Source organism: Phyllobates terribilis, unplaced genomic scaffold (assembly GCF_046119375.1).
Source record: "Phyllobates terribilis strain yellow unplaced genomic scaffold, ASM4611937v1 Scaffold_13__5_contigs__length_258822181, whole genome shotgun sequence".
NCBI classification, from domain to species: domain Eukaryota; kingdom Metazoa; phylum Chordata; class Amphibia; order Anura; family Dendrobatidae; genus Phyllobates; species Phyllobates terribilis.
The window spans coordinates 218,843,334-218,856,359 of record NW_027362773.1 but is presented as its reverse complement, the minus strand read 5'-3'; the positions used below and the strand labels follow the sequence as shown (position 1 = coordinate 218,856,359).

The window sequence follows — 13,026 nt, the reverse complement described above, 5'->3', positions numbered from 1 at the left end:
GGGCAGCTTTGCTGCATCTGGCACAGGGTGTCTTGAATCTGTGCAGGGTACAATGAAATCTCAAGACTATCAAGGGATTCTAGAGAGAAATGTGCTGCCCAGTGTCAGAAAGCTTGGTCTCAGTCACAGGTCATGGGACTTGCAACAGGATAATGACCCAAAACACACAGCTAAAAACACTCAAGAATGGCTAAGAGGAAACCATTGGACTATTCTGAAGTGGCCTTCTATGAGCCCTGACCTAAATCCTATTGAGCATCTTTGGAAAAAGCTGAAACATGCCGTCTGGAAAAGGCAACCTTCAAACACGAGACAACTGGAGCAGTTTGCTCATGAGCAGTGGCCAAAATACCTGTCGAGAGGTGCAGAAGTCTCATTGACAGGAATCGTTTGATTGCCTCAAAAGGTTGTTCAACAAAATATTAAGTTAAGAAGAACCATCATTTCTGTCCAGGCCTATTTCATGAGCTTAATTTTTTTAAAAATTCAGTGGAAGCAGGGTTGAAAAGCAATGTCTGACTTTCATTTGTTCATTTTCATAGATTTTTAATTTATTATTACTTTTGTCAGATTCAAGTTATTTCTGTGACCATTGTGGGTTTTTCTTTCCTTAAACGAGGGGTACCAATAATTTTGACCATGTTTGTGTGTATATATATATATATATATATATATATATATATATATATATATATATATATATATATATATATATATATATATATATATATATATATATATATATATAAAAAAAAAAAGCATGCGATGCAAAAACCTGATTTAAATAATAGGTTATTTTCTGATGATCGTTCCCTTTAAGCCGTCATGTAGTTTGACAGGAAAAAAAAAAAAAGAGTATGAGCAAAGGCCCACTCCAACATCTTGTTATCCATCTTAACTGGTACCGATGGATTATAACTGTATGGACAGCGAGTTAGGGAGAAGGAGGCTCGAGTTAGGGTGAAGGACGCTACTCGGGCCGGCACCTTGGGGTAGGACTATAAAGTGACTTGGAGATTGACTGTTTAGAACATTAGATCAGATGGAGCTGTGTGGAAGAACACACATTAGTATAGAAAATGTCACACCTTTATCATTTTATCCATAATACTGACGTCAAATCCTTCACAATTTCCACATGGACTTCTGATCCTCCAAAGGTCCTAGAGCAGCAACAAGTATAAAAAAAATAAATTAGAGAATAATGTCAAACAGTTCTGTAAATAAATATTATCAATGCTGCTGTCTGTAATGTCAATAATACTGATCTGAAGACATCAGCTGCATTTACTGCATGAAGGTTCCAGGTCAGACTTCCAGCGATCAGTAACTTATCCTCTATCCATAGGATTGGATTAACTTGCATTTCTTGGGGTTAAGCCCCTATACACATTACATGGCCGTCAGACGATCGTTCTGCCCGCACCTGTATCGTCTGACTGTCCCATACACAGGGCTCCTGAGCTCTCTATAAGAGATCCTCCACTGGACATCTCTGAAGGCCTCTTATCTCAGGGAGAACGAAAGGACTGGCAGTCTGAAGTCTGGCATGCTGGTTCCTTACCTTCCCCGACAACCAATTGTCCCTTCTCCACATATACATCTCACTTTTGGCATTGGTGGGCTCAGCCAACATTAAACTAATGTGTATGGGGGACTTAACCCTTTCAAGAGTTGTCCAGAACTAGAAAAACATGGCTTCTTTCTTCCAGGAATAGTGAGATACCTGACCATGGGGCTGTGTCTGCCATTGAAGCTCTGCATCTTTGAAGTGAACCGAGCTGCAAAACTACACAAAAATTGTGTGTCCCCATTTTTTGGAAGCGAACAGCCATGATTTCCCAAATCTGAACAACCTTTCACCACAAGTGCTATTAAACATCTAGACATAACCTGATTTAATAATGATTTAATGATACATTTAATAACACATTTATTATTGAGGTAAAGTATGAACCAATGTCGCTGTCACGCTAGGTGTGGGAAAGACAGTGCAACACAGAGGGAAAAGGGAAAGGAAGCCCAGACACTAGGGAGAGGGGGAAGTGAAGACCTCCTAGTCTGATATGGCGTCACCCTGTCTCAACTATCATCCCTATATTGCTTCTTCAGCAATCGCCGCACGTGTGCCTCACCTTACTCTCCCTGGCGTATGGCTTACGGCTAGGGATGGGAGGAAATGAGCACTAGTCAACCACTGCTAAACTCTTTAGACAACAAGGGTAGACAAAACAAGTGGAAAACGACTTAGCTTTAGATAAACTCCAAATAAGCACACAGCCTCAAGCTCAGAGAGTACGAAGTACTGCTCCTGCTAAGCTTCACAAGTAGAAATGAGTATAACCGGCAATTCCCTCTCAGATACACTAGGTATATATACACCCAGGCCAGAAAGCTAATTAACAAGGGAGAGGTAGCCGCTCGGTCCTAAAGACAGCCTCTTATCTAAGGAGCTGTCTGCAATGCCAAACGTAGAGATCTCCTGCAACCCACTGCAGGGCGACTGTGTCAAGTCTGACACACCCGTGACAGTACCCCCCTCCAACGAGTGGTCTCCGGACACTCAGGACCGGGTTTCTCAGGAATAGAGGTGTGGAATGAACAAACCAATCTGGGAGCGTTCACCTCTGACGCTGAAACCCATATCCTCTCCTCTGGACCATGAGATGGGGCATTATCATGCATGAAAATGATCTTGCTGCGGAATGCACGGTTCTTCTTCTTGAACCATGGCAGGAAGTGCTGTTTGAGAAACTCAACATACATTATGGAGTTCATCTTTACCCCTTCAGGGATCCTAAAAGGGCCGACAATCTCTCTCCCCATGATTCCAGCCCAAAACATTACTCCACCTCCTCCTTGTTGGCGCCGTAGCCGTGTTTGCATGGGGTGTCCATCAACCAGCCATCCTCCACTCCATCCATCCATCCCATCTGGACCATCGAGATCATTTCATGCATGATAATGCCCCGTCTCATGCTGCACATAACACATCTGCATCTCTGGCTGCTGTGGGCATAAAAGGGGACAAACTTATGATGTGGCCCCCATGCTCCCCTGACCTCAACCTCATTGAGAACCTCTGGAGCATCATCAAAAGGAGTGTCTATGATGGCGGGAGGCAGTTCACATCTAAGCAACAGCTCTCGGAGGGTATTCTGTCCTCATGCAAAACAATTAAAGCAGAAACCATCCAAAACCTGACAAATTCATTGGACGAGAGAGTTCAGAAGCTCCTTTCCAACAAGGGGTCCTATGTGCAAATGTAACATCACCTAGAATAAAGTTTTGAGTGGAAAACTGTTTGATTTCAGTTTGTAATAACCTGCTAATGCTTATGATTTCAAAAATGACAATTTTTTTGTTCTTTATTAAAATGAAAAGGTTGAAAACTCTGCTGTGCATAATAATTTGGAACATGCATTTTGAGTGCAGTTTGAGTGTTTTATTTTTTTAAAAATATACTGTTATCATAGGAAGTTTGTACAAAAACCTTTCAATTGTACTCTAATAGTTATTTGACTGGAAAATTACAATGACTGCAATTCTTATAGGTAATTTGGGAAAATCTGAGAAAATATTATTTGCATAATAATTTGGAACACAGTGTATATACACCCAGGCCAGAAAGCTAATTAACAAGAGAGAGGTAGCCGCTCGGTCCTAAAGACAACCTCTTATCTAAGGAGCTGTCTGCAATGCCAAACGTTAAGATCTCCTGCAACCCACTGCAGGGCGACTCTCTGACACACCGGTGACATTCGCTCTTTTTCACACGTTTGTTCCTCAGTTGTGACTGGGGAAATGGCTACATGACATATCGAAGGCAAAGTGTCAGAGGATAGAGCTGTGATATCAGGGCTCCGGAAACATGGCAGAAGCACAATACATTCTGAAGGTACAGGCGACCATGCAGGCGGACCGGCTAATAGGCGGGGGTCCCGGCCATTGAAGACATGTGATGCATTCCAATTCACAGGGACCGAATCATGAAAAGACAAGATAAACCATGCAATCACAAGGCATAAGATAGCAGGAGCCACAGCTCCGCACAGGACAATGGCCATTAAACTGAACAGAACAAAGACACAATTCTTTCAGAATATCACAAGCAGTCTTATATGTGCTGAAGTGTATGGCACCATCTTATGGAGAAAGACATTCTGCTGGAGAAGGAGCATTTACTTCCAGCAGATCTACTGGCACCAACTCCACCAGTAATGCCTCAGCTCCAGTATCGGAGAGGTCAGACCAGGCAGAATGGGGGAGACACCATCTGTTCTACCAATTTTAAAATTTTAAAAGCCCATTTGTTACCCAATCCTGTCTACAACTAATTTCCAGGAGGTGTTAGAGAGGGATTTACCTGAAGAGACATCAATAGATAATGGGAAACAGAACCTCACTAATAATGAAATATGCCAGGAATGGAATTGCATAAACATGGTTCAGTGATAATTACACATGCTGTGAAGGTGGTGCCGTGATGGTGCTTGTTAGGCCATGGCCCCACTATCAGTATTTGGTCAGTATTTTTTCTCAGGAGTGGGAGCCAAAACCAGGAGTGGGTGATAAATGCAGAATTGGTGACTTGTTTCTATTATACCTTTTCTCTGATTGTTCCTCACCTGGTTTTGGCTCCCACTCCTGAGAAAAATACTGACCGAATACTGATCAAATACTGATAGTGGGGCCGTGGCCTTAGACGCATTTACAGAAGGCAAAATAAGGAGGATTCTGGCTGATACTAACACTCACTGCCCGTCCGCATCATCACGCACGGTGGACTCAGCATCATCACGCACGGTGGACTCAGCATCATCACGCACGGTGGACTCAGCATCATCACGCACGGTGGACTCAGCATCATCACGCACGGTGGACTCAGCATCATCACGCACGGTGGACTCAGCATCATCACGCACGGTGGACTCAGCATCATCACGCACGGTGGACTCAGCATCATCACGCACGGTGGACTCAGCATCATCACGCACGGTGGACTCAGCATCATCACGCACGGTGGACTCAGCATCATCACACATAGTGGCCCCATATACATTATCCAAGTTAATGCTTGTTTACAAATTAAAACAAATGATGAAAAGCTCAAACAACTAGCTGGCAGCATCTGTATCTTGCAGCCCAGCATCGCTAAGCCGAATACAGCAGTCCAAGTTCCTCCACGTGCTTAAAGACATTGTACAGGATTAGTCAAACATTGCTGCTTTCTTACAAAAAACAGCACCACCCCTGTCTACAGGTTTTGTCTGGTATTGCAGCTCTACTTCCCTGAAGTGAATGGGGAGGAACTGCAATACCGCATACAACCTGTAGACACGGGTGGCGTTGTCTCTCAAATAAGGTCCATGTGTTTCTACACCTGAAAAACTCCTTAAAGTGAGGAGTCCCTGCTAGCTTGTTTCCTTTGATATGACTGTAGTGTGCACAGGACCTTGTACACGCAGTAGAGTGAACATGAAGACAATTTCTCCTTTTTCAGACTAAGGACACATTTGATGAGCTGACAAGAATGATGATAAATCTTAAAAATCATAGGAACTGACAACAAACACTTTGCTCGTTAGTCAGGTGATTGCTGACCTGTTTACATGAACCAATTATTAGGGACAACCGTTCTCAGGATCCTCCTGTCTAACTGGACCTTACATGTGATGCCAGGCATTCAAAGGAAGAGGAATTATTAAGCTAATGGCTGGATGAATCACTGTCTGGAGGCAGCAGGGTCTACAGGTATCAGAGTCTCCGCTGGTGTGCACTGAGCCCACATCATCCCCAGGTGGAACCAGCTGTAATATACAGTATAATGGAGATAGTTAGCAACCACTACATCTAAACAGTGAGACAGAAGGAGAGAGCTCCCTCTGTCAGCCAGTCTTCCCACTCCCTCCTTCACAACTTGATAGCAGGCTGCCCAAGGTTTGCTGTGGCACCTTGATGCCTAACGATGGCCTTCTGGTCTGCCAATATGGAACCGTTTACTCACGGTCCAGTGGCCCATGGCCTGTCAGGAAAACACTGACAGGCAGGCATAAAACACTGTACTAATTAAAGGGGTTATCCGGGACTATTTCATTTTTTCTCATGAGGCTAATAACTGACAGGCAAGCGGCTGCTAACTACCTGCTTCTTCTGCCCGACGCTGGATCAGAACGGTCACAGACCGCTCATGCCGGTGATTCTGCAATAAAGCAGCTCTTCCGGGCAGTCCTGTCATAGGGTGTGACTGCCGACATCGCGCTGATTTCAGCCGGCTCCCTACAGTTAGGCAGCAAAGAGCCAGCTGTCAATCAAAGTGAAGTCACTGGAAGCCGCAGAATCGCAGGCAGGAGCGGTCTGTGAGCGCTCTGAGCTGGCAGAGGTCGGCAGCAGGAAGGATAGGCAGGTGGATAAAACAACCTGCGCGTAAATTCTTAAGCCCATAAGAAATAACATTCTTTGTGACATGCCTTTTCTATCATAGGTGATGTATAACATGACTTTCTTTCAGGGTTGTCCACCTTTGGGGGTCATTTTTTTTTTTTACTTAAATACATGTATTTTGGGCTAAAAGTAATTTTTGTAATAGGGCTTTAATAAAACAAATTGCACTGTTTTGCATTTACAGGCTTTTATGTTTCTCTGCATACTCAACTTTAATGTAGTCTATGCAGTAGCATAGCTACCGGGGGGGGTGGCCTCGGAGCTCTGATGAGGCCCACCCGGAGCTACACTAGTGTAACGTTAACTGGGGAAGAGCAGGGGGGGATTATACTACAGACTCTGCCTACGTGGGGGGGATTATACTACAGACTCTGCCTACGGGGGGTGGAAGGGGAGTGTGCTACAGACTCTGCCTACGTGGGGTATGGGGGGGGGGTGAGTATGCTACAGACTCTGCCTACGTGGGGGGGATTATACTACAGACTCTGCCTACGGGGGGTGGAAGGGGAGTGTGCTACAGACTCTGCCTACGTGGGGTATGGGGGGGGGGTGAGTATGCTACAGACTCTGCCTACGTGGGGTATGGGGGGGGGTGAGTATGCTACAGACTCTGCCTATGTGGGGGGATTATACTACAGACTCTGCCTACGTGGGGGGGATTATACTACAGACTCTGCCTACGGGGGGTGGAAGGGGAGTGTGCTACAGACTCTGCCTACGTGGGGTATGGGGGGGGGGGGGTGAGTATGCTACAGACTCTGCCTACGTGGGGGGATTATACTACAGACTCTGCCTACGGGGGGTGGAAGGGGAGTGTGCTACAGACTCTGCCTACGTGGGGTATGGGGGGGGGGGGGTGAGTATGCTACAGACTCTGCCTATGTGGGGGGATTATACTACAGACTCTGCCTACGGGGGGTGGAAGGGGAGTGTGCTACAGACTCTGCCTACGTGGGGTATGGGGGGGGGGGTGAGTATGCTACAGAGTCTGCCTACGTGGGGGGATTATACTACAGACTCTGCCTACGGGGGGTGGAAGGGGAGTGTGCTACAGACTCTGCCTACGTGGGGTATGGGGGGGGGGGGGGTGAGTATGCTACAGACTCTGCCTATGTGGGGGGATTATACTACAGACTCTGCCTACGGGGGGTGGAAGGGGAGTGTGCTACAGACTCTGCCTACGTGGGGTATGGGGGGGGGGGGGGGTGAGTATGCTACAGACTCTGCCTACGTGGGGGGATTATACTACAGACTCTGCCTACGGGGGGTGGAAGGGGAGTGTGCTACAGACTCTGCCTACGTGGGGTATGGGGGGGGGGGGTGAGTATGCTACAGACTCTGCCTATGTGGGGGGATTATACTACAGACTCTGCCTACGGGGGGTGGAAGGGGAGTGTGCTACAGACTCTGCCTACGTGGGGTATGGGGGGGGTGAGTATGCTACAGACTCTGCCTACGTGGGGTATGGGGGGGGTGAGTATGCTACAGACTCTGCCTACGTGGGGTATGGGGGGGGGGGGGGTGAGTATGCTACAGACTCTGCCTATGTGGGGGGATTATACTACAGACTCTGCCTACGGGGGGTGGAAGGGGAGTGTGCTACAGACTCTGCCTACGTGGGGTATGAGGGGGGGGTGAGTATGCTACAGACTCTGCCTATGTGGGGGGATTATACTACAGACTCTGCCTACGGGGGGTGGAAGGGGAGTGTGCTACAGACTCTGCCTACGTGGGGTATGGGGGGGGGGGTGAGTATGCTACAGACTCTGCCTATGTAGGGGGATTATACTACAGACTCTGCCTACGGGGGGTGGAAGGGGAGTGTGCTACAGACTCTGCCTACGTGGGGTATGGGGGGGGGTGAGTATGCTACAGACTCTGCCTATGTGGGGGGATTATACTACAGACTCTGCCTATTGGAGTGCATTATACGATATTGATGATTATCTGGTGCATTATACTATATGCAGGCTATTTATACAATGTGGGGATTACAGTTGGGGTCATACAGTGTGGGAGATAATGTGGGGTTTTTGCAAAATGTGGGGGCCATCATACAGTGTGGGAGATAATGTGGGGAAATTTGAATAATTTCAACAAATTCTTGAAGCAAACATAACACCGTCTGTAAAAAGCTGAAGTTGAAAATAGGATGGTTTCTACAAATGGATAACATTCCTAAACACACGTCAAAATCCACAATAGACGACCTCAAAAGGCGCAAGCTGAAGGTTTTACAATGGCCCTCACAGTCCCCTGATCTTAAGGTCAATGAAAATCTGTGGCAAGACCTCAAAATATCAGTGCATGCAAGACGACTCCAGAATCTCACAGAACTGGAAGAATTTTCCAAGGAAGAAAGGAAGAAAATCCCTCAAACAAGAATTGAAAGACTCTTGTTTGGCTACAAAAAGCTTTTACAAGCTGTGATACTTTCAAAAGGGGGCGCTACTAGCTACTAACCATGCAGGGTGCCCAACCTTTTACATCAGCCCATTTTCCTTTTGTAATATTTAAAATGTAAAAGATGAAACGATTTTTTTTTTTTTGCCTAAAATACAAATCAAGTGTGTCATTTTTAACTTTAGGCCTTCTAGAGATCAAGTCATCTTCTACTTGCTTAACTGTTCACAATAACAGTAATTTTGACCAGGGGTGTCCAAACTTTTACATGCCAGTGTACTAGCTGGATAGTTTTTATCTCTTACATTCAAATTTTTAAACACAAAACCTATTTTTCTCAGTGTTTAAAACCAATGTCTAAATTGCAATCAATGGTGTAACTATTTATTCATAATCACTAACAGGTGGATAGCACCTACAGATACAGACATCACCCAAAGACAGACCTGCAGCCGGATAGCAGTGATATGGAATTTTCACGTGTCGGTCATTTGTAGTTAATTAGCCAGGATGAGCTGTCAGGATTCAGCACTCACATCACATAAAACCTATAGTGAACACTTACCTTGAATTCCACAGCTAACACATATAACGAGGCAGAAATGGGGAGGATTACGCAGTCCTTAGCCAAATTCTCAGAGAGACTCGTACGGGAGTACCAAAAGCGCAAGTTGTGCCATGGTAGGAGACTGGTTGTGAAAAAAGGCTCTCCAATCAAAGCAGTTACCTAAAAAGGAAGGTCTAATAATTATAATGTACATACACAAGGACTACTGGAGACCCCCATGCACACTGGAGTTATCATCCAAACCCAACAATTTTCAGCGGGACTGGCTAACCATCTAATGGGGGACTGACTCACCAACTGATGGAAGCCTGGCTGACCACCTGATATGGGTGGCTGGTCAACCATCTAATGGGGGACTGGCTGACCATCTGATGTGGGATCTGGCTGATCATTTGATGCGGGGTCTAGCTGAACATCTGACATGGGGAGGACAGTATGATCACCTGACGCGGGGAACTGGCTGACCATCTGACGTGGGGAACTGGCTGACCACCTGATGTAAATGATTGGCTAACGATCTAATGTGGGGGACTGCTTAACGTGAGGGACATTTTTATTACACAATGAACACTGTGAAAACAAAACCTAAAATACAATAGCAAAATTGTGTTTTTTTTCACCATCTAAACCCACCTAGATTTTTTTTTTCCGTTTTCCAGTACATTAGTGAATACTGTCATCCAAAACTACAATTCATCCAGCAAAAACAAGCACTCGTATGATAATATTTGAAAATTTTGCAATTTTCAAACTTAATTTTAATGCCCTCAGAACAGACAGTCGTACCACACAAAATGGTTAAATAATAGCATTTACTATATGTCTACTATACGCTGATATTGTTCCTTTAAACATCTTTTGATTTCTTTTTAGGATGTTAATAGATTTTTGATGTTTAGCAACAAATTTCTACAGTTTCAAAGATATTTCACAAACTTATTTGTTTAGGGATCAATTTAGTTTTGAAGTGTCTTTAAAGTACCTGTGTACTTGAAACTCCCAAAAGTAATCACCCCACGCCATTTTAAAATCTGTCGCAAATGTTCTCCAGGGGCCCAACCCCACCCCTGGAGTGATTTCATGTATACCATCAACTTTTGCAAGATTTTGCAAAACGTGCAACTTTTTGCTTTAAAAAGAAGCAAATCAGGTCAATTACAGAGACCATTTTTGACTTTGCACAAAATTGATGAACCACATGACCCATTTTGAAGAATGTGGCACAGAAAATCTCAGCAAATTCCACAAGATAAAAGAGAAGGGACTTAAAAAAAAAAACTAAAAAAAAACCCAAATGATGAATCAGACCCTTTACTCTTAGGCTTATGTAGGTTCAAAGCATATAGGCATAAAATGAACACTCATAATATTCCTAAAAAGAACAAGATAAGAAATGAAAAAAAATCTGATGATATTTTATTATAGGTCAATGTATGTAGAAATAACCATTACCTTTCTATCCCCAAGGTCGTCTGCAGTAACTTTATCTGGAGATTTCTGCAAGATGTGAATGGTCTCTTTGAGGTTGTTGGTTTCTAAAATCTGTAGGAGGAAAAAATGTATAGTGCCAGGATTAGACTGATCTTATACTGAATAAGCAAACCACAGTTTTAATTGTGCCATCAGGGAACTATGTGTTCATAGATGGGGACCATCATTTATTAGCCAGAGGAGCTCTCACTTTGGGGGCAGCGGAACGCTTACTGCCATATTCACAGCTGATTGGTGTGGGTCAGCCTCTGATCACCTTATTCTTGTGATGCGTTTCCAACAATAAGAACTTCTGACAACTTCATATTTTAACAGAATTGAAATTTAGATAGGACAGGGATCTATAAAACAGCGGTGATGTGCTGAAAGCAAACCATACCGTGTTACAGTGCCTCCCTCTACAGTCAGGCTGCGTGCCCACTATGCATTTTTCAAGCGTTTCTGCCACGGAATTTCCGCAGCAAAAACGCTTAAACGCTTAGTAATAATGCCCCATGGTCCCCAATGATAATCCGCATGTGTTGTGCACATGCTGCGGAAATTTCCGCTGCGGATTATCATTGTGGAACAATACGCAGCATGTCCATTAATTTTGCGGACACGCAGCGTAATTGCCGCCATTGACTTGCATTGGACCGCGTGACATCCGCATCACTACATGTGCACAAGCGGATATCACCCGGTTCAATGTGCGGATGGTACCCAGTTCTGGAGGAGAGGAGACTCTCATCCAGACCTGGGTACCATAGAAACTGTAAAAAAAAATGAATTTAAAATAAAAAATAAAGATTATACTTACCTTCCGATGTCCCCCGGACTCCTCAGCGATGCGTGCGATGTGTAGGGCGGCTCGCGGTGGTGTGAGGACCTGACATGACGTCATTGAGTCATGTGACAGGTCAAGCGACCGCAGGCCCTTCACACCACAGCGAGACACCAGGGAGACCGGACTGAGTGGAGAAGGAGACCGCGGGCCATCGGAAGGTAAGTATAATCTTTATTTTTTTATTTTTTACCATTCTTATTCGTTTTTTTTTAACTATTACTTGGTCACACTATATAAATCCATACCGGTTGCATGGATTTATATAGTGTGACCAAGTTGTCAAGCACTTTTCCTGGTGATGCTAAAATCGCTTGGAAAAGCGCTTGATAACCCGCATGCAGAAATGCATGCAAAAACGCTTGACTAACGCTTCTACCTGGCGGGAAAAAAGCATGTAAAATCCGCATGCGTTTTTCCTGCTAGGGAGAAGCGGAAAAAATATGCAGCATTTCTGCATCGTGGGCACATAGCCTCAGTAGTCACACACCTAAGCAAGATACAAATTATCACAATGATTCCCCCTGGTGGTAGTAAATAATGTCAGAAAACACAGGAGACCAGGGCCAACTACACTGGTGACTTTTTTCCAACTTAAAATAGTTTCTTTAGTATTTTACAACAGAAAATAGGAGCAGACTTACAGTGGTGTGAAAAGTGTTTTCCCCCTTAATGATTTATTATTCTTTTGCATGTTGGTCACACTTAAATGTTTCTGATCACAAAACAAATTTAAATATTAGACAAAGATAACACAAGTAAACAAAAAATTAAGTTTTTGAAATAATGAAATAAAGGTCTTTATTATTAAGGGAAAAAGGAATCCAAACCTACAGGGCCCTGTGTGAAAAAGTCTCTTTCTTATGGTGGAGTCATGAACACTGGCCTTAACTGAGGCAAGTGAGGGCTGCAGTTCTTTGGATGTTCTTGTGAGATGTTTTGTGACCTCTTGGATGAGTAATTGCTATGCTCTTGGGGTAATTTTGTTTGGCTGGCCACTCCTTGAAAGGTTCACCACTGTTCCATGTTTTTGCCATTTGCTGATAATGGCTCTCACTGTGGTTTGCTGGAGTCCCAAAGCATTAGAAATGGCTTTATAACCTTTTCCAGACTGGTAGATCTCAATTAATTTATTTCTCATTTGTTCCTGGATTTCTTAGGATTGCAGCATGATGTCTAGCTTTTGAGTATCTTTTGGTCTACTTCACTTTGTCAGGCAGGTCCTATTTAAGTGATTTGCTTGATTGAGAACAGGTGTGGCAGTAATCAGGCCAGTGTGTGGCTAGGGAAATTGAAC

The 13,026-nt window shown here is 44.3% G+C and overlaps 1 protein-coding gene across 3 annotated transcripts in view; it reads right to left on the bottom strand.

Annotated features, from left to right (window-relative positions):
- The window catches only part of PRMT7 (protein arginine methyltransferase 7), a 62,506-nt gene that overhangs the window by 8,082 nt on the left and 41,398 nt on the right, over positions 1-13,026 (bottom strand). For all 3 annotated transcript variants that reach the window (XM_073659307.1, XM_073659305.1, XM_073659306.1), the window contains 3 exons: positions 10,868-10,957; positions 9,413-9,574; positions 1,089-1,163 (listed from right to left, as the gene is read on the bottom strand). In XM_073659307.1, coding sequence (XP_073515408.1) covers positions 1,089-1,163; positions 9,413-9,574; positions 10,868-10,957 — 327 coding nt within the window. The remainder of the gene's footprint in view (positions 1-1,088; positions 1,164-9,412; positions 9,575-10,867; positions 10,958-13,026) is intronic.